The following is a 25,508-nucleotide window of genomic DNA, read 5'->3' as shown; positions in this document are numbered from 1 at the left end:
TGGCGGATAGTGGGGGTAGATATGTGATGGTGAGTGGCAGATTGCAAGGGGAGGCGGTGGTTCTGGTGAACGTATATGCCCCGAACTGGGACGATGCAAATTTCATGAGGCGTATGTTGGGACGTATCCCGGACCTGGAGGCGGGAAAGTTGGTAATGGGGGGAGACTTCAATACGGTGCTTGATCCAGGGCTGGACCGATCGAGGTCCAGGACCGGGAGGAGGCCGGCAGCGGCCAGAGTGCTCAAGGACTTCATGGAGCAGATGGGAGGGGTAGAACATAGAACATAGAACATAGAAAATACAGCACAGAACAGGCCCTTCGGCCCACGATGTTGTGCCGAACCTTTGTCCTAGATTAATCATAGATTATCATTGAATCTACAGTGCAGAAGGAGGCCATTCGGCCCCCTGAGTCTGCACCAGCTCTTGGAAAGAGCACCCTACCCAAACTCAACACCTCCACCCATCACCAAGGGCAATTTGGACATTAAGGGCAATTTATCATTGGCCAATTCACCTAACCCGCACATCTTTGGACTGTGGGAGGAAACCGGAGCACCCGGAGGAAACCCACGCAGACACGGGGAGGACGTGCAGACTCCGCACAGACAATGACCCAAGCCGAAATCGAACATGGGACCATGGATCTGTGAAGCAATTGTGCTATCCACAATGCTACCGTGCTGCCCTTAAGAACAAATAAATCTACACTATATAATTTTCCCGTAATCCATGTACCTATCCAACAGCTGCTTGAAGGTCACTAATGTTTCCGACTCAACTACTTCCACAGGCAGTGCATTCCATGCCCCCACTACTCTCTGGGTAAAGAACCTACCTCTGATATCCCTCCTATATCTTCCACCTTTCACCTTAAATTTATGTCCCCTTGTAATGGTGTGTTCCACCTGGGGAAAAAGTCTCTGACTGTCTACTCTATCTATTCCCCTGATCATCTTATAAACCTCTATCAAGTCGCCCCTCATCCTTCTCCGTTCTAATGAAAAAAGGCCAAGCACCCTCAACCATTCCTCGTAAGACCTACTCTCCATACCAGGCAACATCCTGGTAAATCTTCTTTGCACCTTTTCCAAAGCTTCCACATCCTTCCTAAAATGAGGCGACCTGAACTGTACACAGTACTCCAAATGTGGCCTTACCAAAGTTTTGTACAGCTGCATCATCACCTCACGGCTCTTAAATTCAATCCCTCTGTTAATGAACGCGAGCACACCATAGGCCTTCTTCACAGCTCTATCCACTTGAGTGGCAACTTTCAAAGATGTATGAACATAGACCCCAAGGTCTCTCTGCTCCTCCACAATGCCAAGAACTCTACCGTTAACCCTGTATTCCGCATTCATATTTGTCCTTCCAAAATGGACAACCTCACACTTTTCAGGGTTAAACTCCATCTGCCACTTCTCAGCCCAGCTCTGCATCCTATCTATGTCTCTTTGCAGCCGACAACAGCCCTCCTTACTATCCACAACTCCACCAATCTTCGTATCGTCTGCAAATTTACTGACCCACCCTTCAACTCCCTCATCCAAGTCATTAATGAAAATCACAAACAGCAGAGGACCCAGAACTGATCCCTGCGGTACACCACTGGTAACTGGGATCCAGGCTGAATATTTGCCATCCACCACCACTCTCTGACTTCTATCGGTTAGCCAGTTCGTTATCCAACTGGCCAAATTTCCCACTATCCCATGCCTCCTTACTTTGTGCAGAAGCCTACCATGGGGAACTTTATCAAATGCCTTACTAAAATCCATGTACACTACATCCACTGCTTTACCTTCATCCACATGCTTGGCCACCTCCTCAAAGAATTCAATAAGATTTGTAAGGCAAGACCTACCCCTCACAAATCCGTGCTGACTATCCCTAATCAAGCAGTGTCTTTCCAGATGCTCAGAAATCCTATCCTTCAGTACCCTTTCCATTACTTTGCCTACCACCGAAGTAAGACTAACTGGCCTGTAATTCCCAGGGTTATCCCTAGTTCCTTTTTTGAACAGGGGCACGACATTCGCCACTCTCCAATCCCCTGGTACCACCCCTGTTGACAGTGAGGACGAAAAGATAATTGCCAACGGCTCTGCAATTTCATCACTTGCTTCCCATAGAATCCTTGGATATAACCCGTCAGGCCCGGGGGACTTGTCTATCCTCAAGTTTTTCAAAATGCCCAACACATCTTCCTTCCTAACAAGTATTTCCTCGAGCTTACCAATCTGTTTCACACTGTCCTCTCCAACAATATCGCCCTTCTCATTTGTAAATACAGAAGAAAAGTACTCATTCAAGACCTCGCCTATCTCTTCAGACTCAATACACAATCTCCCGCTACTGTCCTTGATCGGACCTACCCTCGCTCTAGTCATTCTCATATTTCTCACATATGTGTAAAAGGCCTTGGGGTTTTCCTTGATCCTACCCGCCAAAGATTGTTCATGCCCTCTCTTAGCTCTCCTAATCCCTTTCTTCAGTTCCCTCCTGGCTATCTTGTATCCCTCCAATGCCCTGTCTGAACCTTGTTTCCTCAGCCTTACATAAGTCACCTTTTTCCTCTTAACAAGACATTCAACCTCTCTTGTCAACCATGGTTCCCTCACTCGACCATCTCTTCCCTGCCTGACAGGGACATACATATCAAGGACACGTAGCACCTGATCCTTGAACAAGTTCCACATTTCACTTGTGTCCTTCCCTGCCAGCCTATGTTCCCAACTTATGCACTTCAATTCTTGTCTGACAACATCGTATTTACCCTTCCCCCAATTGTAAACCTTGCCCTGTTGCACGTACCTATCCCTCTCCATTACTAAAGTGAAAGTCACAGAATTGTGGTCACTATCTCCAAAATGCTCCCCCACTAACAAATCTATCACTTGCCCTGGTTCATTACCAAGTACTAAATCCAATATTGCCCCTCCTCTGGTTGGACAATCTACATACTGTGTTAGAAAAGCTTCCTGGACACACTGCACAAACACCACCCCATCCAAACTATTTGATCTAAAGAGTTTCCACTCAATATTTGGGAAGTTAAAGTCGCCCATGACTACCACCCTATGACTTCTGCACCTTTCCAAAATCTGTTTCCCAATCTGTTCCTCCACATCTCTGCTACTATTGGGGGGCCTATAGAAAACTCCTAACAAGGTGACTGCTCCTTTCCTATTTCTGACTTCAACCCATACTACCTCAATAGGGTGATACTCCTCGAACTGCCTTTCTGCAGCTGTTATACTATCTCTAATTAATAATGCCACCCCCCCACCTCTTTTACCACCCTCCCTAATCTTATTGAAACATCTATAACCAGGGACCTCCAACAACCATTTCTGCCCCTCTTCTATCCAAGTTTCCGTGATGGCCACCACATCGTAGTCCCAAGTACTGATCCATGCCTTAAGTTCACCCACCTTATTCCTGATGCTTCTTGCGTTGAAGTATACACACTTCAACCCATCTCCGTGCCTGCAAATACTCTCCTTTGTCAGTGTTCCCTTCCCCACTGCCTCATTACATGCTTTGGCGTCCTGAATATCGGCTACCTTAGTTGCTGGACTACAAATCCGGTTCCCATTCCCCTGCCAAATTAGTTTAAACCCTCCCGAAGAGTACTAGCAAACCTCCCTCCCAGGATATTGGTGCCCCTCTGGTTCAGATGCAACCCGTCCTGCTTGTACAGGTCCCACCTTCCCCAGAATGCGCTCCAATTATCCAAATACCTGAAGCCCTCCCTCCTACACCATTCCTGCAGCCACGTGTTCAACTGCACTCTCTCCCTATTCCTAGCCTCGCTATCACGTGGCACCGGCAACAAACCAGAGATGACAACTCTGTCTGTCCTGGCTTTCAACTTCCAGCCTAACTCCCTAAACTTGTTTATTACCTCCACACCCCTTTTCCTACCTATGTCGTTGGTACCAATGTGCACCACGACTTCTGGCTGCTCCCCCTCCCCCTTAAGGATCCTGAAGACACGATCCGAGACATCCCTGGCCCTGGCACCCGGGAGGCAACATACCTTCCGGGAGTCTCGCTCGCGACCACAGAATCTCCTATCTATTCCCCTAACGATTGAATCTCCTACAACTATTGCTTTTCTATTCTCCCCCCTTCCCTTCTGAGCCCCAGAGCCAGACTCAGTGCCAGAGACCTGGCCGCTAGGGCCTTCCCCCGGTAGGTCATCCCCCCCCAACAGCATCCAAAACGGTATACTTGTTTTGAAGGGGAACGGCCACGAGGGATCCCTGCACTGTCTGCCTGTTTGTTTTTTTCCCCCTGACTGTAACCCAGCTATTCTTGTCCTGTACCTTGGGTGTGGTTACCTCCCTGTAACTCTTCTCAATCACCCCCTCTGCCTCCCGGATGATCCGAAGTTCATCCAGCTTCAGCTCCAGTTCCCTAACACGGTCTTTGAGGAGCTGAAGTTGGGTGCACTTCCCGCAGGTATAGTCAGTGGGGACACCGGTGGTATCCCTCACCACCCACATCCTACAGGAGGAGCATGTAACTGGCCTAGGACGAACTTAATCCGCTCTAGCTTTATGAACCCCGCCATGTCATTTATCCAGGTCTCCACCCCCGGGGGCTTGGCTTCTTTCCACATTAACAATATCCTGCGCCGGGCTACTAGGGACGCAAAGGCCAAAACATCGGCCTCTCTCGCCTCCTGCACTCCCGGCTCTTGTGCAACCCCAAATATAGCCAACCCCCAGCTTGGTTCGACCCGGACTCCTACTACTTTTGAAAGCGCCTTTGTCACCCCCATCCAAAACCCCTGTAGTGCCGGGCATGACCAAAACATATGGGTATGGTTCGCTGGGCTTCTCGAGCACCTCGCACACCTATCCTCCACCCCAAAAAATTTACTGAGCCGTGTTCCAGTCATATGTGCCCTGTGTAATACCTTAAACTGAATCAGGCTTAGCCTGGCACACGAGGACGACGAGTTTACCCTGCTTAGGGCATCTGCCCACAGCCCCTCCTCGATCTCCTCCCCTAGCTCTTCTTCCCATTTCCCTTTTAGTTCATCCACCATAGTCTCCCCTTCGTCCCTCATTTCCCTATATATATCTGACACCTTACCATCCCCCACCCATTTCTTTGAGATCACTCTGTCCTGCACCTCTTGTGTCGGGCGCTGCGGAAATTCCCTCACCTGTTGCCTCGCAAAAGCCCTCAATTGCATATACCTGAATGCATTCCCTTGGGGCAACCCATATTTCTCGGTCAGCGCTCCCAGACTTGCGAACTTCCCATCCACAAATAGATCTTTCAGTTGCGTTATTCCTGCTCTTTGCCACATTCCATATCCCCCATCCATTCCCCCCGGGGCAAACCTTTGGTTGTTTCTTATCGGGGACCCCCCCAATGCTCCAGTCTTTCCCCTATGTCGTCTCCACTGTCCCCAAATCTTCAGTGTAGCTACCACCACCGGGCTTGTGGTGTAGTTCCTCGGTGAGAACGGCAATGGGGCTGTCACCATAGCCTGCAGGCTAGTCCCCCTACAGGACGCCCTCTCTAATCTCTTCCACGCCGCTCCCTCCTCCTCTCCCATCCACTTACTCACCATTGAAATATTAGCGGCCCAATAGTACTCACTTAGGCTCGGTAGTGCCAGCCCCCCCCTATCCCTACTACGCTGTAAGAATCCCTTCCTCACTCTCGGAGTCTTCCCGGCCCAAACAAAACCCATGATACTCTTTTCTATCCTTTTAAAAAAAGCCTTCGTGACCACCACCGGGAGGCACTGAAACACAAAGAGGAATCTCGGGAGGACCACCATCTTAACCGCCTGCACCCTCCCTGCCATTGACAGGGCTACCATATCCCATCTCTTGAAATCTTCCTCCATCTGTTCCACCAACCGCGTTAAATTTAGCCTGTGCAATGTGCCCCAGTTCTTAGCTATCTGGATCCCCAGGTAACGAAAGTCTCTTGTTACCTTCCTCAACGGTGGGTCCTCTATTTCTCTACTCTGCTCCCCTGGATGCACCACAAACAGCTCACTCTTCCCCATGTTCAATTTATACCCTGAAAAATCCCCAAACTCCCCAAGTATCCGCATTATTTCTGGCATCCCCTCCGCCGGATCCGCCACATATAGTAGCAAATCATCCGCATACAAAGATACCCGGTGTTCTTCTCCTCCCCTAAGTACTCCCCTCCATCTCTTGGAACCCCTCAGCGCTATCGCCAGTGGCTCAATCGCCAGTGCAAACAGTAATGGGGACAGAGGACATCCCTGCCTTGTCCCTCTATGGAGCCGAAAATATGCCGATCCCCGTCCATTCGTGACCACACTCGCCACTGGGGCCCTATACAATAGCTGCACCCATCTAACATACCCCTCTCCAAAACCAAATCTCCTCAACACCTCCCACAAATAATCCCATTCCACTCTATCAAATGCTTTCTCGGCGTCCATCGCCACTACTATCTCCGTTTCACCCTCTGGTGGGGCCATCATCATTACCCCTTACAGCCTCCGTATATTCGTGTTCAGCTGTCTCCCCTTCACAAACCCAGTTTGGTCCTCGTGAACCACCCCCGGGACACATTCCTCTATTCTCATTGCCATTACCTTGGCCAGGACCTTGGCATCTACATTTAGGAGGGAAATAGGTCTATAGGACCCGCATTGTAGCGGGTCCTTTTCCTTCTTTAAGAGAAGCGATATCGTTGCTTCAGACATAGTCGGGGGCAGTTGTCCCCTTTCCTTTGCCTCGTTAAAGGTCCTCGTCAGTACCGGGGCGAGCAAGTCCAAATATTTTCTGTAGAATTCAACTGGGAATCCGTCCGGTCCCGGGGCCTTTCCCGTCTGCACGTTCCTAATTCCTTTCACCACTTCTTCTACCTCGATCTGTGCTCCCAGTCCCACCCTTTCCTGCTCTTTCACCTTGGGAATTTCCAGCCGATCCAAAAAGTCCATCATTCTCTCCCTCCCATCCGGGGGTTGAGCTTCATATAATTTTTTATAAAATGTCCTGAACACTTCATTCACTCTCTCCGCTCCCCGCTCCATCTCTCCTTCCTCGTCCCTCACTCCCCCTATTTCCCTCGCTGCTCCCCTTTTCCTCAATTGGTGTGCCAGCAATCTGCTCGCCTTCTCCCCATATTCATACTGTACACCCTGCGCCTTCCTCCATTGTGCCTCTGCAGTGCCTGTAGTCAGCAAGTCAAATTCCACATGCAGCCTTTGCCTTTCCCTGTACAATCCCTCCTCCGGTGCTTCCGCATATTGTCTGTCCACCCTCAAAAGTTCTTGCAGCAACCGCTCCCGTTCCTTACTCTCCTGCTTCCCTTTATGTGCCCTTATTGATATCAGCTCCCCACTAACCACCGCCTTCAACGCCTCCCAGACCACTCCCACCTGGACCTCCCCATTGTCATTGAGTTCCAAGTACTTTTCAATACATCCCCTCACCCTTAGACACACCCCCTCATCCGCCATTAGTCCCATGTCCATTCTCCAGGGTGGGCGCCCTCCTGTTTCCTCCCCTATCTCCAAGTCCACCCAATGTGGGGCATGATCCGAAATGGCTATAGCCGTATATTCCGTTCCCCTCACCTTCGGGATCAATGCCCTACCCAGCACAAAAAAGTCTATGCGCGAATAGACTTTATGGACATAGGAGAAAAACGAGAACTCCTTACTCCTAGGTCTACTGAATCTCCACGGGTCCACACCTCCCATCTGCTCCATAAAATCCTTAAGCACCTTGGCTGCTGCCGGCCTCCTACCAGTCCTGGACTTCGACCTATCCAGCCCTGGTTCCAACACCGTGTTCAAGTCTCCCCCCATTATCAGCTTTCCCGTCTCTAGGTCCGGAATGCGTCCTAGCATTCGCCTCATAAAATTGGCATCATCCCAGTTCGGGGCATACACGTTTACCAAAACCACCATCTCTCCCTGTAGTTTGCCACTCACCATCACGTATCTGCCCCCGTTATCCGCCACTATAGTCTTTGCCTCGAACATTACCCGCTTCCCCACTAATATAGCCACCTCCCTGTTTTTCGCATCCAGCCCCGAATGGAACACCTGCCCCACCCATCCTTTGCGCAGCCTAACCTGGTCTATCAGTTTCAGGTGCGTTTCCTGTAACATAACCACATCTGCTTTAAGTTTCTTAAGGTGTGCGAGTACCCATGCCCTCTTTATCGGCCCGTTGAGCCCTCTCACGTTCCACGTGATCAGCCGAGTTGGGGGGCTTCCCACCCCCCCCCCCCTTGCCGATTAGCCATCATCTTTTTCCAGCTTCTCACCCAGTTCCCACGCAGCTGTATCTCCCCCAGGCGGTGCCCCCCGCCCATCCTCTCCCGTACCCACTCCCCCCTTTCCCCAGCAGCAGCAACCCAGTAATTCCCCCCTCCCCCCCCCCCCCCCCCCCCCCCGCTAGACCCCCCGCTAGCGTAATTACTCCCCCCATGTTGCTCCCAGAAGTCAGCAAACTCTGGCTGACCTCGGCTTCCCCCCGTGACCATGGCTCGCACCGTGCGACGCCCCTTCCTTCCTGCTTCTCTATTCCCGCCATAATTATCATAGCGCGGGAACCAAGCCCGCGCTTCTCCCTTGGCCCCGCCCCCCATGGCCAACGCCCCATCTCCTCTCCCTCCCCACCTCCCCCCATCACCACCTGTGGGAGAGAGAAAAGTTACCATACCGCAGGATTAGAACATAAAACCCCTCTTCGCCCCCCACATTCGCCCCACCACTTTGTCCAAACGTTCTTTTTAATAGTCCACTCATTCCAGTTTTTCTTCTACAATAAAAGTCCACGCTTCATCCGCCGTCTCAAAGTAGTGGTGCCTCCCTTGATATGTGACCCACAGTCTTGCCGGTTGCAGCATTCCAAATTTTATCTTCCTTTTATGAAGCACAGCCTTGGCCCGATTAAAGCTCGCCCTCCTTCTCGCCACCTCCGCACTCCAGTCTTGATAAACGCGGATCACCGCGTTCTCCCATTTACTGCACCGAGTTTTCTTCGCCCATCTAAGGACCATTTCTCTATCCTTAAAACGGAGGAATCTCACCACTATGGCTCTGGGAGTTTCTCCTGCTCTCGATCCTCGCACCATAACTCGGTACGCTCCCTCCACCTCCAACGGACCCGTCGGGGCCTCCGCTCCCATTAACGAGTGCAGCATCGTGCTCACATATGCCCCGACGTCCGCCCCCTCCACACCTTCAGGAAGACCAAGAATCCTCAAGTTGTTCCTCCTTGCGTTGTTTTCCAGTGCCTCCAACCTCTCCACACATCGTTTCTGGTGTGCCTCCTGTATCTCCGTCTTCACCACCAGGCCCTGTATATCGTCCTCATTCTCGGCTGCCTTCGCCTTCACGACCCGAAGCTCCTGCTCCTGGGTCTTTTGTTCCTCCTTTAGCCCTTCGATCGCCTGTAGTATCGGGGCCAACAGCTCTTTCTTCATTTCCTTTTTTATCTCCTCCACGCAGCATTTCAAGAACTCTTGTTGTTCAGGGCCCCATATGAAACTGCCACCTTCCGACGCCATCTTGGTTTTTGCTTGCCTTCCTTGACGCTGTTCCAAAGGATCCGCTGCAATCCGGCCACTTTCCTCTCCTTTTTCCATCCGTGTCCAGGGGGAATTCCCTTCTGGTTTACCGCACGATGTTTTTAGCCGTTAAAATTGCCGTTGGGGCTCCTATCAAGAGCCCAAAAGTCCGTTCCACCGGGAGCTGCCGAAACGTGCGACTCAGCTGGTCATCGCCGCACCCGGAAGTCGTCACTGGCCCCGCTTTTGACGAGAACCTTTTAATGAGGCTAGGGAAAGGGGGCAGCTGCCCCCGACTATGTCGGAGGCAACCATATCGCTCCTTTTGAAGAAGGAAGAAGACCCGCTGCAGTGTGGGTCCTACAGGCCCATTTCCCTTTTAAATGTAGGTGCTAAGCTCCTGGCCAAGGTGATGGCGACGAGGATAGAGGACTGTGTCCCGGGGGTGGTCCACGAGGATCAAACTGGGTTCGTTAAGGGGAGACAGCTGAACACGAACATACGGAGGTTGCTAGGGGTAATGATGATGCCCCCACCAGAGGGGGAGGCGGAGATAGTGGTGGCGATGGACGCCGAGAAAGCATTTGACAGACTGGAGTGGGATTATCCGTGGGAGGTGCTGAGGAGATTTCGTTTTGGAGAAGGGTATATTGGATGGGTACAGCTGCTGTATAGGGCCCCGGTGGCGAGCGTGACCACGAGCAGACAGAGGTCTGATTACTTCCGTCTTCACAGAGGGACGAGGCAGGGGTGTCCCCTGTCTCCGTTACTGTTTGCATTGGCGATTGAGCCCCTGGCCATAGCACTGAGGGGCTCCAGGAAGTGGAGGGGAGTGCTCAGGGGAGGAGAAGAACACCGGGTATCCTTGTATGCAGATGATTTATTGCTGTATGTTGCGGACCCAGTGGAGGGGATGCCTGAGATAATGTAGACACTCAGGGAGTTTGGGGGATTTTCGGGGTATAAACTGAATATGGGTAAGAGTGAGTTGTTTGTGGTGCATCCGGGGGAACAGAGCAGGGGAATAGATGACTTACCGCTGAGGAAGGTAACAAGAGATTTCCGGTACTTAGGGATTCAGATAGCCAGGAGTTGGGGAACCTTATACCGGCTTAATTTAACAAGATTGGTGGAACAGATGGAGGAGGATTTTAAGAGATGGGACATGGTGCCCCTGTCACTGGTGGGTAGGGTGCAGGAGGTCAAAATGGTAGTCCTCCCGAGATTCCTCTTTGCGTTTCAGTGCCTTCCGGTGATGGTCACAAAGGCTTTTTTCAAGAGAATTGAGAAAAGTGTCATGAGCTTTGTGTGGTCCGGGAAGACCCCGAGAGTGAGGACGGGGTTCTTGCAGCGTAGCAGGACTAGGGGGGGTTGGCACTACTGAGCCTAAGTGAATACTACTGGGCCGCAAATATCTCAATGGTGTGAAAGTGGATGGGAGAAGGGGAGGGAGCGGCGTGGAAGAGATTGGAGACGGCGTCCTGCAAGGGTACCAGCCTACAAGCAATGGTGACGGCGCCGTTGCCGTTCTCCCCGAAGAAATACACCACAAGTCCAGTGGTGGTGGCAACACTAAAAATTTGGGGGCAGTGGAGACGACATAGGGGAAGGACGGGAGCCTCGGTGTGGTCCCCGATAAGAAATAACCATAGGTTTGTCCCGGGGAGAATGGATGGGGGATTTGGAGCATGGCAGAGAGCGGGGGTAGTGCAACTGAGAGATCTGTTCGTAGACGGGACGTTTGCGAGTCTGGGAGCGCTGACGGAAAAATATGGGTTGCCCCAAGGGAATGCATTTCGGTACATGCAACTGAGGGCTTTTGCGAGGCAACAGGTGAGGGAATTCCCGCAGCTCCCGACGCAGGAGGTTCTGGATAGAGTGATCTCAGGGACATGGGTGGGGGATGGTAGGGTGTCGGATATATACAGGGAAATGAGGGACGAGTGGGAGATCATGGTGGATAAGCTGAAGGGAAAATGGGAAGAAGAGCTGGGGGAAGAGATTGAAGAGGGACTGTGGGCAGATGCCCTACGTAGGGTAAACTCTTCGTACTCGTGCGCCAGGCTAAGCCTGATACAATTCAAGGTTTTGCACAGGGCGCATATGACCGGAGCAAGGCTCAGTAAATTCTTTGGGGTAGAGGATAGGTGTGGGAGATGCTCGAGAAGCCCAACAAACCACACCCACATGTTTTGGTCATGTCCGGCACTGCAGGGGTTCTGGATGGGGGTGGCAAAGGTGTTTTCGAAGGTGGTGGGGGTCCGGGTCGAGCCAGGCTGGGGCTGGCTATATTCGGGGTTGCAGAAGAGCCGGGAGTGCAGGAGGCGAAAGAGGCTGATGTCTTGGCCTTTGCGTCCCTAGTAGCCCGGCGAAGGATATTGCTTATGTGGAAGGAAGCCAAACCCCCGGGCGTGGAGACCTGGATAAATGACATGGCAGGGTTTATAAAATTAGAACGGATAAAGTTCGCACTAAGGGGTTCGGCTCAAGGGTTCACCAGGCGGTGGCAACCGTTCATTGACTACCTCGCAGAACGATAAAGGAAATGGGAAGGTAGCAGCAGCAACCCAGGGGGGAGGTGGGAGGGGGGGGGCGGGGAGGGCCCAGGCAGGTCCTCAGGGATGTTTGTGTATCGATATTTGTACCAGGTTATGTATACTGGATTACTCGATTTTATTTTTGGTGAGTTATTATTTTTGATATGGCAGTTGCCATTTAGTTTACATATTATTTATTTATTTGTTAAAATGGCCACTGTTATTTCTACTGTTTCATTGTCAAAAAAGGAAAACCTTTGTATTGTTTTGTTTGGCCAAAAAATTTTGAATAAAATATATTTTTTTTAAAAAAGAAGGCGTACGGTGTGTTCGCTTTTATTGGTCGAGGGATTGAGTTTCGGAGCCATGAGGTCATGTTGCAGCTGTACAAAACTCTGGTGCGGCCGCATTTGGAGCGGCCGCATTTAGAGTATTGCGTGCAATTCTGGTCGTTGCATTATAGGAAAGATGTGCAAGCATTGGAAAGGGTGCAGAGGAGATTTACCAGAATGTTGCCTGGTATGGAGGGAAGATCTTATGAAGAAAGGCTGAGGGACTTGAGACTGTTTTCGTTAGAGAGAAGAAGGTTAAGAGGTAACTTAATTGAGGCGTACAAGATGATCAGAGGATTGGATAGGGTGGACAGAGCCTTTTTCCTCGGATGGTGATGTCTAGCACGAGGGGACATAGCTTTAAATTGAGGGGAGATAGATATAAGACAGACGTCAGAGGTAGGTTCTTTACTCAGAGAGTAGCAAGGGCGTGGATTGCCCTGCCTGCAACAGAAGTGGACTTGCCAACACTAAGGGAATTCAAATGGTCATTGGATAGACATATGGACGATAAGGGAATAGTGTAGATGGGCTTTAGAGTGGTTTCACAGGTCGGCGCAACATTGAGGGCTGAAGGGCCTGTACTGCGCTGTTATGTTCTATGCATGTTTCACAAGACAACCGGAGGTGGTAGCCCCTTGTGTGTATCGAACTCTGCATCCAGAGACAGATTGTCTGTCACCTTGGACCCAGAGTAACATTAAATAGAACCCTAAATAACAAAAGACTAATGTGTAAAATTTAACTAAAAATGCCAAAGTTTGTTATATAAAGTAACAGATGCAAAGGAAAGTTAAAAGATGATTATTACTGGTTACATGTAAACCCCTCAATCTGAAACTACAACTGTCAGTTTTGCTGCTCAATGTCTAGGTTTGGACTGGATAGATTACTGCTATCTGAAAAAAATATGATCAGGCCCTCTCTGTTTTTGCTGTATCATCTGTGCAGCATTCATCCTGCCAATGAGCCATCAAGTTAACCATATTAATATAACCTTTAAAGTGTTTCTCAAAATGTGCATCCTTTCCAAGGGATCCAAAATAGCCAATCTCTATGCAAATATGCACATGCACGCAAACTGCATACATAATAATTACCAAGCCAGTTATATTCAGCCTTGTCGAATTAAGAGAGCATTTGCATTTTTGAATATGTAAGCACCAACTCGAACAAAGGATGCAATATACAGGTTTGTCCAGGTATCATGAATTTTACATGCTTTACAATTTAGATGAGGGTCCATGATTATTAAGCCAACAAACAAAATGATGCAAACCACTCATTACCAACTTTACCATGTTCCGGGAGCAGGTTTGCCATTAAAAGCTTTTGCCAATTGTAGATTTTGTAATGCCATCCTGATAAGGACTCAGCATGTTTTGCAGGTCCAGCTTCAGGCAGCATGCTTCAGGCAAACCGAGGCAAAACCGTTTTGACCTCCAGAAGTAAGATCTATCTGCTGAATTGCACTGTTGTCTTTCGTGGCCAAACCTGTTATGTTACTTGTCCATAGAGTTGAATTGTTATTAAGTGTCTAAGCACATCACTAACTGTTTATTATCACTAACTGGTAATCCTCACAAACGGGACCACCACAGACCCATTACATGTGCAAACTGGGATTAAACACGGCTGTGCCATCGCACCAATGCTCTACTCCATCTTCCTCACAGCAACACTCCACCCTGTCACCCTGAAGCTCCCCGCTGGAGTGGAGCTAACTTATCAGACAAGCGAGAAAGTGTTCAACCTCCGACGCTTCCAGGACAGAACCAAGACCACACCAACTTCTGTCATCGAGCTGCAGTACGCAGACAATTTCTGTGTGCGCGCACACTCGGAGGCTGAGATACAAACCATCGTCAACACATTCATATAGAACATAGAACATAGAACAATACAGCGCAGTACAGGCCCTTCGGCCCACGATGTTGCACCGAAACAAAAGCCATCTAACCTACACTATGCCATTATCATCCATATGTTTATCCAATAAACTTTTAAATGCCCTCAATGTTGGCGAGTTCACTACTGTAGCAGGTAGGGCATTCCACGGCCTCACTACTCTTTGCGTAAAGAACCTACCTCTGACCTCTGTCCTATATCTATTACCCCTCAGTTTAAAGTTATGTCCCCTCGTGCCAGCCATATCCATCCGCGGGAGAAGGCTCTCACTGTCCACCCTATCCAACCCCCTGATCATTTTGTATGCCTCTATTAAGTCTCCTCTTAACCTTCTTCTCTCCAACGAAAACAACCTCAAGTCCATCAGCCTTTCCTCATAAGATTTTCCCTCCATACCAGGCAACATCCTGGTAAATCTCCTCTGCACCCGCTCCAAAGCCTCCACTTCCTTCCTATAATGCGGTGACCAGAACTGTACGCAATACTCCAAATGCGGCCGTACCAGAGTTCTGTACAGCTGCAACATGACCTCCCGACTCCGGAACTCAATCCCTCTACCAATAAAGGCCAACACTCCATAGGCCTTCTTCACAACCCTATCAACCTGGGTGGCAACTTTCAGGGATCTATGTACATGGACACCTAGATCCCTCTGCTCATCCACACTTTCAAGAACTTTACCATTAGCCAAATATTCCGCATTCCTGTTATTCCTTCCAAAGTGAATCACCTCACACTTCTCTACATTAAACTCCATTTGCCACCTCTCAGCCCAGCTCTGCAGCTTATCTATATCCCTCTGTAACCTGCTACATCCTTCCACACTATCGACAACACCACCGACTTTAGTATCGTCTGCAAATTTACTCACCCACCCTTCTGCGCCTTCCTCTAGGTCATTGATAAAAATGACAAACAGCAACGGCTCCAGAACAGATCCTTGTGGTACTCCACTTGTGACTGTACTCCATTCTGAACATTTCCCATCAACCACCACCCTCTGTCTTCTTTCAGCTAGCCAATTTCTGATCCACATCTCTAAATCACCCTCAATCCCCAGCCTCCGTATTTTTTGCAATAGCCTACCGTGGGGAATCTTATCAAATGCTTTGCTGAAATCCATATACACCATATCAACTGCTCTACCCTCGTCTACCTGTTCAGTCACCTTCTCAAAGGACTCAATAAGGTTTGTGAGGCATGACCTACCCTTCACAAAGCCATGCTGACTATCCCTGATCATATTATTCCTATCTAGATGATTATAAATCTTGTCTCTTATAATCCCCTCCAAGACTTTACCCACTACAGACGTGAGGCTCACCGGTCTATAGTTGCCGGGGTTGTCTCTGCTCCCCTTTTTGAACAAAGGGACCACATTTGCTGTCCTCCAGTCCTCTGGCACTATTCCTGTAGCCAATGATGACATAAAAATCAAAGCCAAAGGTCCAGCAATCTCTTCCCTGGCCTCCCAGAGAATCCTAGGATAAATCCCATCAGGTCCCGGGGACTTATCTATTTTCAGCCTGTCCAGAATTGCCAACACCTCTTCCCTACGTACCTCAATGCCATCTATTCGATTAGCCTGGGGCTCAGCATTCTCCTCCACAACATTATCTTTTTCCTGAATGAATACTGACGAAAAATATTCATTTAGTATCTCGCCTATGTCTTCAGACTCCACACACAATATCCCATCCCTGTCCTTGACTGGTCCTACTCTTTCCCTAGTCATTCGCTTATTCCTGACATACCTATAGAAAGCTTTTGGGTTTTCCTTGATCCTTCCTGCCAAATACTTCTCATGTCCCCTCCTTGCTCGTCTTAGCTCTCTCTTTAGATTCTTCCTCGCTACATTGTAACTATCCATCGCCCCAACCGAAACTTCACACTTCATCTTCACATAGGCCTCCTTCTTCCTCTTAACAAGAGATTCCACTTCCTTGGTAAACCACGGTTCCCTCGCTCGACGCCTTCCTCCCTGTCTGACCGGTACATACTTATCAAGAACACGCAGTAGCTGATCCTTGAACAAGCCCCACTTATCCAGTGTGCCCAACACTTGCAGCCTACTTCTCCACCTTATCCCCCCCAAGTCACGTCTAATGGCATCATAATTGCCCTTCCCCCAGCTATAACTCTTGCCCTGCGGTGTATACTTATCCCTTTCCATCATTAACGTAAACGTCACCGAATTGTGGTCACATTCACCGAGGCATAGGAGAGAATGGGCCTCAGACTAAACATCTAGTAAACAAAGGTTTCTCTACCAGCCTGCTCCTGCCACAAAAAACTGCTGGCACCCATCAAGATCCACGGTGAGTCCCTGGACAATGTCAATTCCTATACCTCGGGAGTCTCCTCTCGGCACGAGCAGACATCGATGATGAAATCCAGCATAGACTCCGACACGCCAGTACAGTCTTCGGAGCCTGAGGAACAGAGTGTTCGAAGACCGAATCCAGCACCAAGCTCATGGCCTAAAGAGCAGCCGTGGTCCCTGTCCTCCCGTATGCATCAGAAACATGGACAATATACAGCAGACACCTCAAATCCCTGGAGAGATATCACCCAACATTGCTTTTGCAAAATCCTGCAAATTCACTGGCAAGATGGGCATACCAACGTGTGCGCCCTCTCCCAGGCCAATATCCATAGTATCGAGGCACTAGTCACGGGTGGAGAACGCAGAGGCCAAGTGTAAACAGCGGAAAGAGTGCAGAATCCAGATTGTTCCACTCTCTCACCTCATCAAGCACTACCTGCCAAACCTGTAGCAGAGTCAGCGGATCCAGGATTGGATTATTCAGCCACCGCAGAACCCACCTGCCCAAGTGGAAGCAATTCATCCTCGACCCTGAGGGACTGTCCAAGAATGGGTATTGGTCATGATGCAATCCAGAGTAACAGCAATAATGTGCTCATACGTTTAATGGCGTGTCATGCTGATTATCAGATCACTTTCAAGTAGGCCTGGTTTTCACTGTTTACTAAGCAAGGCCTCAGATCCATATTTCTGAGTTGTCTGACATTTAATGGCTATTCTCTTTGAATGATGAGAGAAAAGATGAGGACGAGATTGGCAATGTCATTCCAACATTGATGTGACTTCAGATTGATACATCTGGTGCTTGGATGTTTAGGATCACCACAGCCCAGGGGGATGAACCATAATCTAATAGGTGAGCGTGTGCAGAAAATCCGAAATGAGTGGGGATTCATTATAAAGCATTGAGTTGATTTTGGTTTTAATCAGATTCTTCACTGCTGAAGTATGAGCTATCACCACACTCGGCAGTATGCAGAAACTTGTGAAGTGAAGAGGTCAGCTTTGGAATCCACTGTCTTGGGACCAAGAAGGTTGCGAGGTTGAAGAAGTCAACAAACACTTTATATCGGTCACTCATCGTAGCACGTAGATTTTGATAGCCAGATGATCGACCGGTGCCTGATTTACTTCCAATCATCCTTTGAACCATTCAAACATGATTGTATCTCCATTTTGACATGAGGGCATCAATATCCATGAGTGAATTCAATAACTGGAATGGCACCTGGAAACGTGGCTCTTCTCTGTAAAAGTAGATCATGAGAGCTCCCTGCAGTGCCTTATATAATATTCTCCGTTCACCTTTGCTCAACAGATGCTCATGACGTTTTTCATCGAACAATGCTGTGTGTTGGGGGAGCAGAGAAGCAGAAAATCCCAACAAATGGTCCTGACATTGATACCAGCAAGCCAGGTGTGTGGAAGTACAGCATCAGCACCAGATAAATGCAAATGAGGTGTAACCTGATAAAGATATAGCACAGGACTACATATATGCTGAATCATAGAATATTACAGCTCAGCAGGAGACTATTCTGCCCATCAGATCTGTGCCAGCTGTATGAAAGAGCTGTCTGATTTTAATCCCAAATTCTAGCTCTTTCCGCTATCATGATCCTGAACCAGACCCCCAGATTTCTGTTATGATCTGGCGAAGGATCTGTAAGTTGTTTAGTGTAAAGTTTGAGATCCGAGGTTACTTAGTGAGAAAATAAAGCCACAAAAGTCTGCAGTTTTAAATAACCTTTACTAGATAACTTACAGTCTCTATCTTTGACAAAGAATCGTCCAGCTCCTTCTCTCTCCACAGATGCTGTCAGACCTGCTGAGATTGTCCAGTATTTTCTGTTTTTGCTTCAGATTCCAGCATCCGCAGTAATTTGCTTTTATCTACAGTATCTATCTTATTCTCTAACATAAAGAATTAACATGAGGTAAATAGGAAACCGGCAATCAGTGGTTGAACACACTGCAGTGTACAATAAATGGCAGATTCAACCAAAACAGATACCAAGGATTTCTCAGCAACCTACCCAGATGTTAGTGTTCGCTGTGCGTCACATAATCTCATTAAAATTCTGCCTCCGTAATGAGGCATTATGAATCTTCAATCTTCCATTTCGAAGATCCAGCCTTGAAATTCTGTCCAAAAGTCACTCTGACTCAGACTGTCTCAAACGGTTGCTCACCTCCTAGGGTTTCAACCGTGTCGAGCCTTTTCACCCTCCACGGCTTTTCCTGAGTCCTCACTACCTGGAAACTACCAGCCCAGCTCCTCCGATCAAACAGAAGCTCTTTAGCTGCAGAGAGCTGCTTCTCCTGTTCCTGATTCTCTGACAAACTGATTGTCCCATGAACTGCTCTTCACTGATCTGAGTGACCTATTAAAACACTCCCAAGAGAGTGGCCCCCTTGTTACTGGGCAGGATCAAATGTAACCAGTATGAGAGCATCCCATGCCTTGAATGTTCCAATCTCCAGTGCTGGCTTACAAAGCACACTGGGCCACAAATTTGATTTTATGACACTTTGATCCCTTGGACGAAAGAAAGCATCACCATGATGAAGGTTTCTTTCCATCAGCTTTGAAAATGTGAAACGTTCTTAGTGAAATACGAGAAGTCCTTATCATAAACATTTTAACCAATAGCTTATTACAGACTAAACAGATGATTGTTTTACACACTCTTATTAAAACATTTATAAAGGCTTAATCCAAAGAAAAGCAATCATGTGTGACAATAATAATCTTTATTATTGTCACAGGTAGGCTTACATTAACACTGCAATGAGCTGCATGGTAGCATAGTGGTTAGCACTGTTGCTTCACAGCGCCAGAGTCCCAGGTTCGATTCCCGGCTTGGGTCACTGTCTGTGCGGAGTCTGCACGTTCTCCCCTGTCTGCGTGGGTTTCCTCCAGGTGCTCCGATTTCTTCCCACAAAATCCCAAACGACGTGTTGTTAGGTAATTTGGACATTCTGAATTCTCCCTCAGTGTACCCGAACAGGCGCCAAAATGTGGCGACGAGGGGCTTTTCCCAACTTCATGGCAGTGTTAATGTAAGCTTACTTGTGACAATAAAGATTATTATTATTATGAAGTCACTGTGAAAAACCTCTAGTCGCCACACTCCGGCACCTGTTCGGGTACGCAGAGGGCGAATTCAGAATGTCCATTTTGTTTTGTTACCTGTGTGGTAGGTAACATGTGTTACTCAAACCTTGGGTCGTGATGAGGTCTTCTGAATCTCGATGAAGAAGACTCGAACTCGTCCAGTAGTAACAAAAGGTTTATTGAGTAACTATAACAATAATTGCTTGAGTTCTTTACTTTAACTTTGATACTAGTGATAAGGTTAACAAGATCTAACTACGGTAACTATACGTAACTCCACTAGCCATCTGAGCTAATCTGCTATTGCCCTGGTCACAGTGCACCCAAGAGAGAGAGAGAGAGACCCAGTGTGGTTGCCTTTTATACCCCTGTTGGTCCGGCCCTCTAGTGATCATGTGGTGCTACTGATTACACGTTAACCCCTTGTGTACATGCACATATCGAGATCACTACACGTTTCACCTAACAAGCACATCTTTCTGGAAGGAAATCCACGCAGACACCAGGAGAACGTGCAGACCCCTCACAGACAGTGACCCACACAGGAATTGAACCTGGGACCCTGGCACTGTGAAGCAACAGCGCTAACCACTGCTACCGTGCTGCCCTGATCAAACAAGATCAGCAGGATTCAGTCATAGAATTATCATAACGCAGCTGCCTTTTCTCCTTTCTCATTGTATTTTCATTGTCAACCAAAGTAGAGAAGATACATTAAAGTTTTCATTAGAAAGATATAGCAAGTTGTATTTCTATTTCATACCATGGGATTTCAAACGTTTTGGGCTAACTACAAGTCAACACTCTCCCCTTCAAATATGGATGCATATTAGTCAAATATGGATGTATATTAGTCATGCTATGTGCTTAGATTTTTCAACTTCAACCCGTTTTTCTGCGTTCTTCACCACTAATAGAAACACATCTTCAGTGGATCATTTAAGTTTGTTACAGAAACTGTACGTTTAATTACAACCAGCTGCAAAATTATCTTCCTCAATAACAGATTTTATCATTTCATGGTTTTGAATAAGACCATATTAATAAATCTACCGTGAGGGAGTTTTTCTTCCTCTACTCGAGTCATTTTATAATGTGTCTTAAGAGATATGCTACAGCCTTCTGCGCAAGGTCATATTCTTCTCTCTGATGATTGAAAAGCAGAATCTTTGTCTCCTTTTTCCACAATTTCATCCAAATCTGTATTTACTCTCTTTCTCACCAATTCTCACTTTTCACTAGCAAATTGTAACGAAAAGGGTTTCCTTTACTCCACAACAGGCTGGTAATGGGTGTCACAGATAACTGCGGGTGTCTCTCTCCTGCAGGTGTTGAAACCACGACCCGGAAGTGTCGCACTGGGACAGCTTCGCAAGAGAGAGGAGATAAGTCTCACTGTTTATACCTAACCAGTGAGGTTGTCCTTCTGCCACACCAGTTACCTTGACTGCCACCTACGCCTGTGTGAGTCTCTCTCCTGTGATGGTGAAATGTCACCCGGAAGCACCCCACTAGTGCAACTTCACAAGAGAGAGAGAAAGAGGGACCACTGTTTATTCCTAACCAGTAGCCTCTCTTGAGTGAGCGTGTTCAACGTACTCCGATCCCTTTTCTGGTCCTTGCCTACGGGATTATGTCCTGGCAATTATTGTGACTTGACCAGAGAGGACAGTGAAAGGAAGGTGAGACCACAATAATGGTAGTTTTAAAAATAATTGATTTATTCAAGAGAAATTGAGTCTTCTGCACCTCAGATTAACCCACACATACAAACACCAATTATGAAATACTATGTGTAAAACAAGAGACTATAAACGGCATATCGAAGAATCCTTACTTTAAACAGTTTTAGCAATGTTTTACAGGTTATATATATATATATATATATTATCCCTTACCACCCCTCCTCAACAAGCCTAGCCTAACTGGGGGTTTCTGTAAGCTGACAAAATATACTCACCACTTCCTAGCTGAATGGGTCAGTTTAAAAACACACAAAATCATCAGGCTCCCCTCTGGCTTCTTGGGTCCTAGTTCATTACGTCTGCCTCTGCACCTGGTTCGTGGAGACTTGCTTCTCCTGTTGAGCCCGTAGTTCTACCTTGTGATGGCCGCTTTCAATCATCAGAAATTCTGAGTAACCAACCCAAGATCTCTCCACCTCACTTGTCTGTGTCCTGTATCTTTAAGCGCACATGTTTCAAAGGAGCCGGCTGGCTCCTCCCACTGATCGATTTCAAAGACAAAAGGCACGCTAATCACTCTCCGGAAGAAGTTAACCTGATCGGTTTCTTCACAATAGCTGATGCCATCACCAGAGCTTGCCTGATTGCTCGCAAATGTCTTTTAGGGGCTACTGGGACAGTTTGAATTGGTTTGCCATTAGTGGAATAGGTTTCTGTTTGGTTTGGCCAGAAACTCATTGTCTTCCTCAGCTCACTCTGAGCCATCCACATTCCTGGCAAAATTTTTCAGTTGGCCCTGCCCTGGCCCATTGTCCCCTTTGTCCTTCTCTGGGATGATTTTTGTGATGTGTATATCTCTGTCTGGCTGCTTCCAGCCATTTTGTTGCAGGCTTTTGCAGGAAAGCTTTCTTATTTTAAAATGTCTGTAAACCTTGCCATTTCTGTAGCAATGTTGGCCTAACTGGCACGGATGGAGAGTTGCCATAACTTCATCTTTTGTGCTTGCAAGTTAATTCTCTACACTTTTTGCTGTGTTTTCCTTAGCAGAGCCTCACACAGCCTTTGACATTCTTCCATTCTTGGTCCTTGGTTTTTTTACTTCATCCTGTCTAGCCTGACGGGCCTGAGCCCCACATACCACGCTATCAAGGAACAGTCCAGGATATTCCACCTACAAAATCTCTGTTTCTCTCATCTCAACTGGATCTCTCAAAACTCTTGGAGATGCTAAGAATTTCAAACCTGCCAAATAATCACCCAGTAAAACATCTACGCCTTCCATCGGTAAATTGGTACAATTCCCACAGTAAGAATTGAGTTTACTAAGTCACTTTGTAAGTTTACTTAACACAATGGAAGAGGTTCGTAAATCCTATGAATATCCCCATCATGAAACCACCCGGAACACAAACCAGCCACCAGTGTTCCTTTTTCACCCAAAGGATGGTTGGAATCTGGAACTTATTGCCTGAAAGAGTGAGTGATAGAAGTGGGAAGCCTCAGAACTTTAAGAAGTATTTAGATGATCACTTGAAATATCATTGCATACAAGGTTACGGACCAAGTGCTGGAAAATGGGATTAGAATAGTTGGAAGCTTGATCGTCGGTGAGGTTGTGATGGGCCCTAGGGCCTCTTTCTGTAAGACTCTGACTACTCGTGGATCAGGGTGCCATTTTTAAAGGCAGCCCCAATCATTTGATTTCCACCCCCGTCTTCACCCAACTTGCCTCTTTTCCGGGGTCCTGCAGCACCCCTTCACGCCACCTCTTATGGGGAAGGCACTCCCGAGCCCCACCATTGTCCTGTACATCCTGACAACTGGGTACCCTGGTCTGGGAGTGTAGCACCCTGGCTGGCTGGCACTGCCAAGGTGCCCAGATGCCAGAGGGAGTGTCTTAAAGTACCACCCTGCCCAATGTCTGATCATCCGGGGTCACCAATGACCTGGGGACACTGGTCCATGTTTGTGATGATCAGTACTAAACTACACCCTGCCGAGGTCTCCCAGGTGCGGTGGTGAATACCAGGTCCCGTGTGAATCCGTTGAATGCATATTTAAATGAGCCTAATGGCTCACCCAGAATGAGCGAGATCCAGCTTGCGACACCTCGCAAGACGTCCCAAGCGTTGCAAATCTTACAAGAAGCCTCTCATGAGATTCGGCAGCCTCGCCCCGACACCAAGTCGGGCACGATGAAGCCGCTGAATTGCACCCTCTGTCTGTTTTGAGGAATTATATCACTTCACTCTTCCTTTCTAAGATCTAGCCTTGGAATTCCCTCCAAATGTTGCTTCACTTTGGACTGTACACATCCCAGGGTTTCAATCCCGTTTCCTGAGACTGCAGAACCCCAGCACCGACTCAAGTTTACAACCTCAGCTCTTCAGCCATGCCGAGTAGAACACCAGGACAAGCTAACTGAATGGGCACATGCAACGCAGATGCAGTATAATGTGGATAAATGTGAGGTTATCTGCTTCGGTAGCAAAAATAGGTAGGCAGATTATTATTTGAATGGGTGTAAATTGAGAGAGATGAATACTCACCTAGACCTTGGTGTCCTCGTGCATCAGTCGCTGAAAGTAAGCGCGCATGTACAGGCAGTAAAGAAGGCAAGTGGTATGTTGGCCTTCATGTGGAGTCTGTATGGGTAGAGTTGAGAAATATTAAGGGGCAAAAAACATTAGTGGGTGTCATATATAGACCCCCAAACTGCAGTGCTGATGTTGGGAATGGGATTAAACAAGAGATTAGAGATGTATGTAATAAGGGAATATCGGTGATCATGGGTGATTTTAATCTGCACGTAGATTGAGCAAATCAAATTAGCCACAATGCCGCAGAGGAGGAATTCCTGGAGTGTATACGGGACGGTTTTCTTGATCAATATGTGGAGGAATCAACTAGAGAGCAGGCCATCTTAGACTGCGTACTGTGTAATGAGAAGGGAAACATTACCAATCTGGCTGTACAAGACCCCTTGGGGATGAGCGACCATAACATGATAGAATCTTTTATCAAGATGGAGAGTGAAGTAGTTGATTCGGAGACTAGGGTGCTGAATCTTAATAAAGGGAACTATGACGATATGAGGCGTGACTTGGCCTTGATAGGTTGGGGAGAGTTACTTAAAGGGATGACAGTGGATCGGCAATGGCAAACATTCAAGGAATGTATGGGGGAACTGCAGCAACTGTTCATTCCTGTCTGGCACAAAAGTAAAATGCATAAGAGGGCCAATCCATGGCTTACAAAGGTAATTAGAAATAGTACCCGATCCAAGGAAGAAGTATACAGATTGGCCAACAAAGATAATAAGTCTGAGGATTGGGAGCAGTTTAGAATTCCGCAAAGAACGACCAAGGCACCGATTAAGAAGGGGAAAATACAGTTTGAAAGTAAGCTTGCAGGGAACATAAAAACTAAGAGTTTCTAGAGGTTTATGAAGAGAAAGAGATTGGTAAAAACAAATGCAGGCCCCCTACAGACTGAAGCAGGGGAATGCATAATAAGGGACAATGAAATGGCAGAGCAATTGAATACATACTACCTGTCTTCACAAAGAGGACACCAATCAGATACCAGAAATGTTGGAGAATGAAAGGTTTAGTGAGAGGGAAGAACTGAGGGAGATCAATATTAGTCGAGAAATGGTGCTGGGAAAACTGATGGGATTGAGGTCAGATTTGCACCCCAGAGTACTTAAGGAGGTGGCTCTGGAAATAGTGGATGCATTGCATTTTCCGGGATTCTGTCGACTCTGGAACAGTCCCTCCAGATTGGAGGGTAGCGAATGTCACTCCAATATTCAAAAAGGGAGATAGAGAGAAAACGGGGAATTAAACACCACTAAGCCTAACATCGGTAGTGGGGAATATTCTTGAATCCATTATCAAGGACTTTATAGCGGAACATTTAGAAAGCAGTGGCAGGATCGGTCAGAGTCGGCATGGATTTATGAAGGGAAAATCATGCTTGGAAAATCTGTTCTGGTAAGGTAGACAAATCCCCAGGGCCAGATGGCATCTATCCCAGATTACTGAGGGAGACAAGAGAG

At 47.7% G+C, this 25,508-nt stretch overlaps 1 protein-coding gene across 2 annotated transcripts in view; it reads left to right on the top strand.

Annotated features, from left to right (window-relative positions):
- ankhb (ANKH inorganic pyrophosphate transport regulator b) overlaps positions 1–25,508 on the top strand; it is a 287,434-nt gene that overhangs the window by 19,912 nt on the left and 242,014 nt on the right. The window contains exon 2 of one of the 2 annotated variants that reach the window (XM_072509527.1): positions 17,964–18,062. The exons of the other annotated variant lie outside the window; for it this stretch is intronic. Within the exon in view, the coding sequence (XP_072365628.1) occupies positions 17,964–18,062 (99 nt within the window). The remainder of the gene's footprint in view (positions 1–17,963; positions 18,063–25,508) is intronic. 2 annotated transcript variants of the gene reach the window in all.

This window comes from Scyliorhinus torazame, chromosome 6 (assembly GCF_047496885.1).
Source record: "Scyliorhinus torazame isolate Kashiwa2021f chromosome 6, sScyTor2.1, whole genome shotgun sequence".
Classification (NCBI taxonomy): domain Eukaryota; kingdom Metazoa; phylum Chordata; class Chondrichthyes; order Carcharhiniformes; family Scyliorhinidae; genus Scyliorhinus; species Scyliorhinus torazame.
The sequence above is the reverse complement of the archived record's forward strand: the minus strand, read 5'-3'. Positions and strand labels throughout refer to the sequence as shown.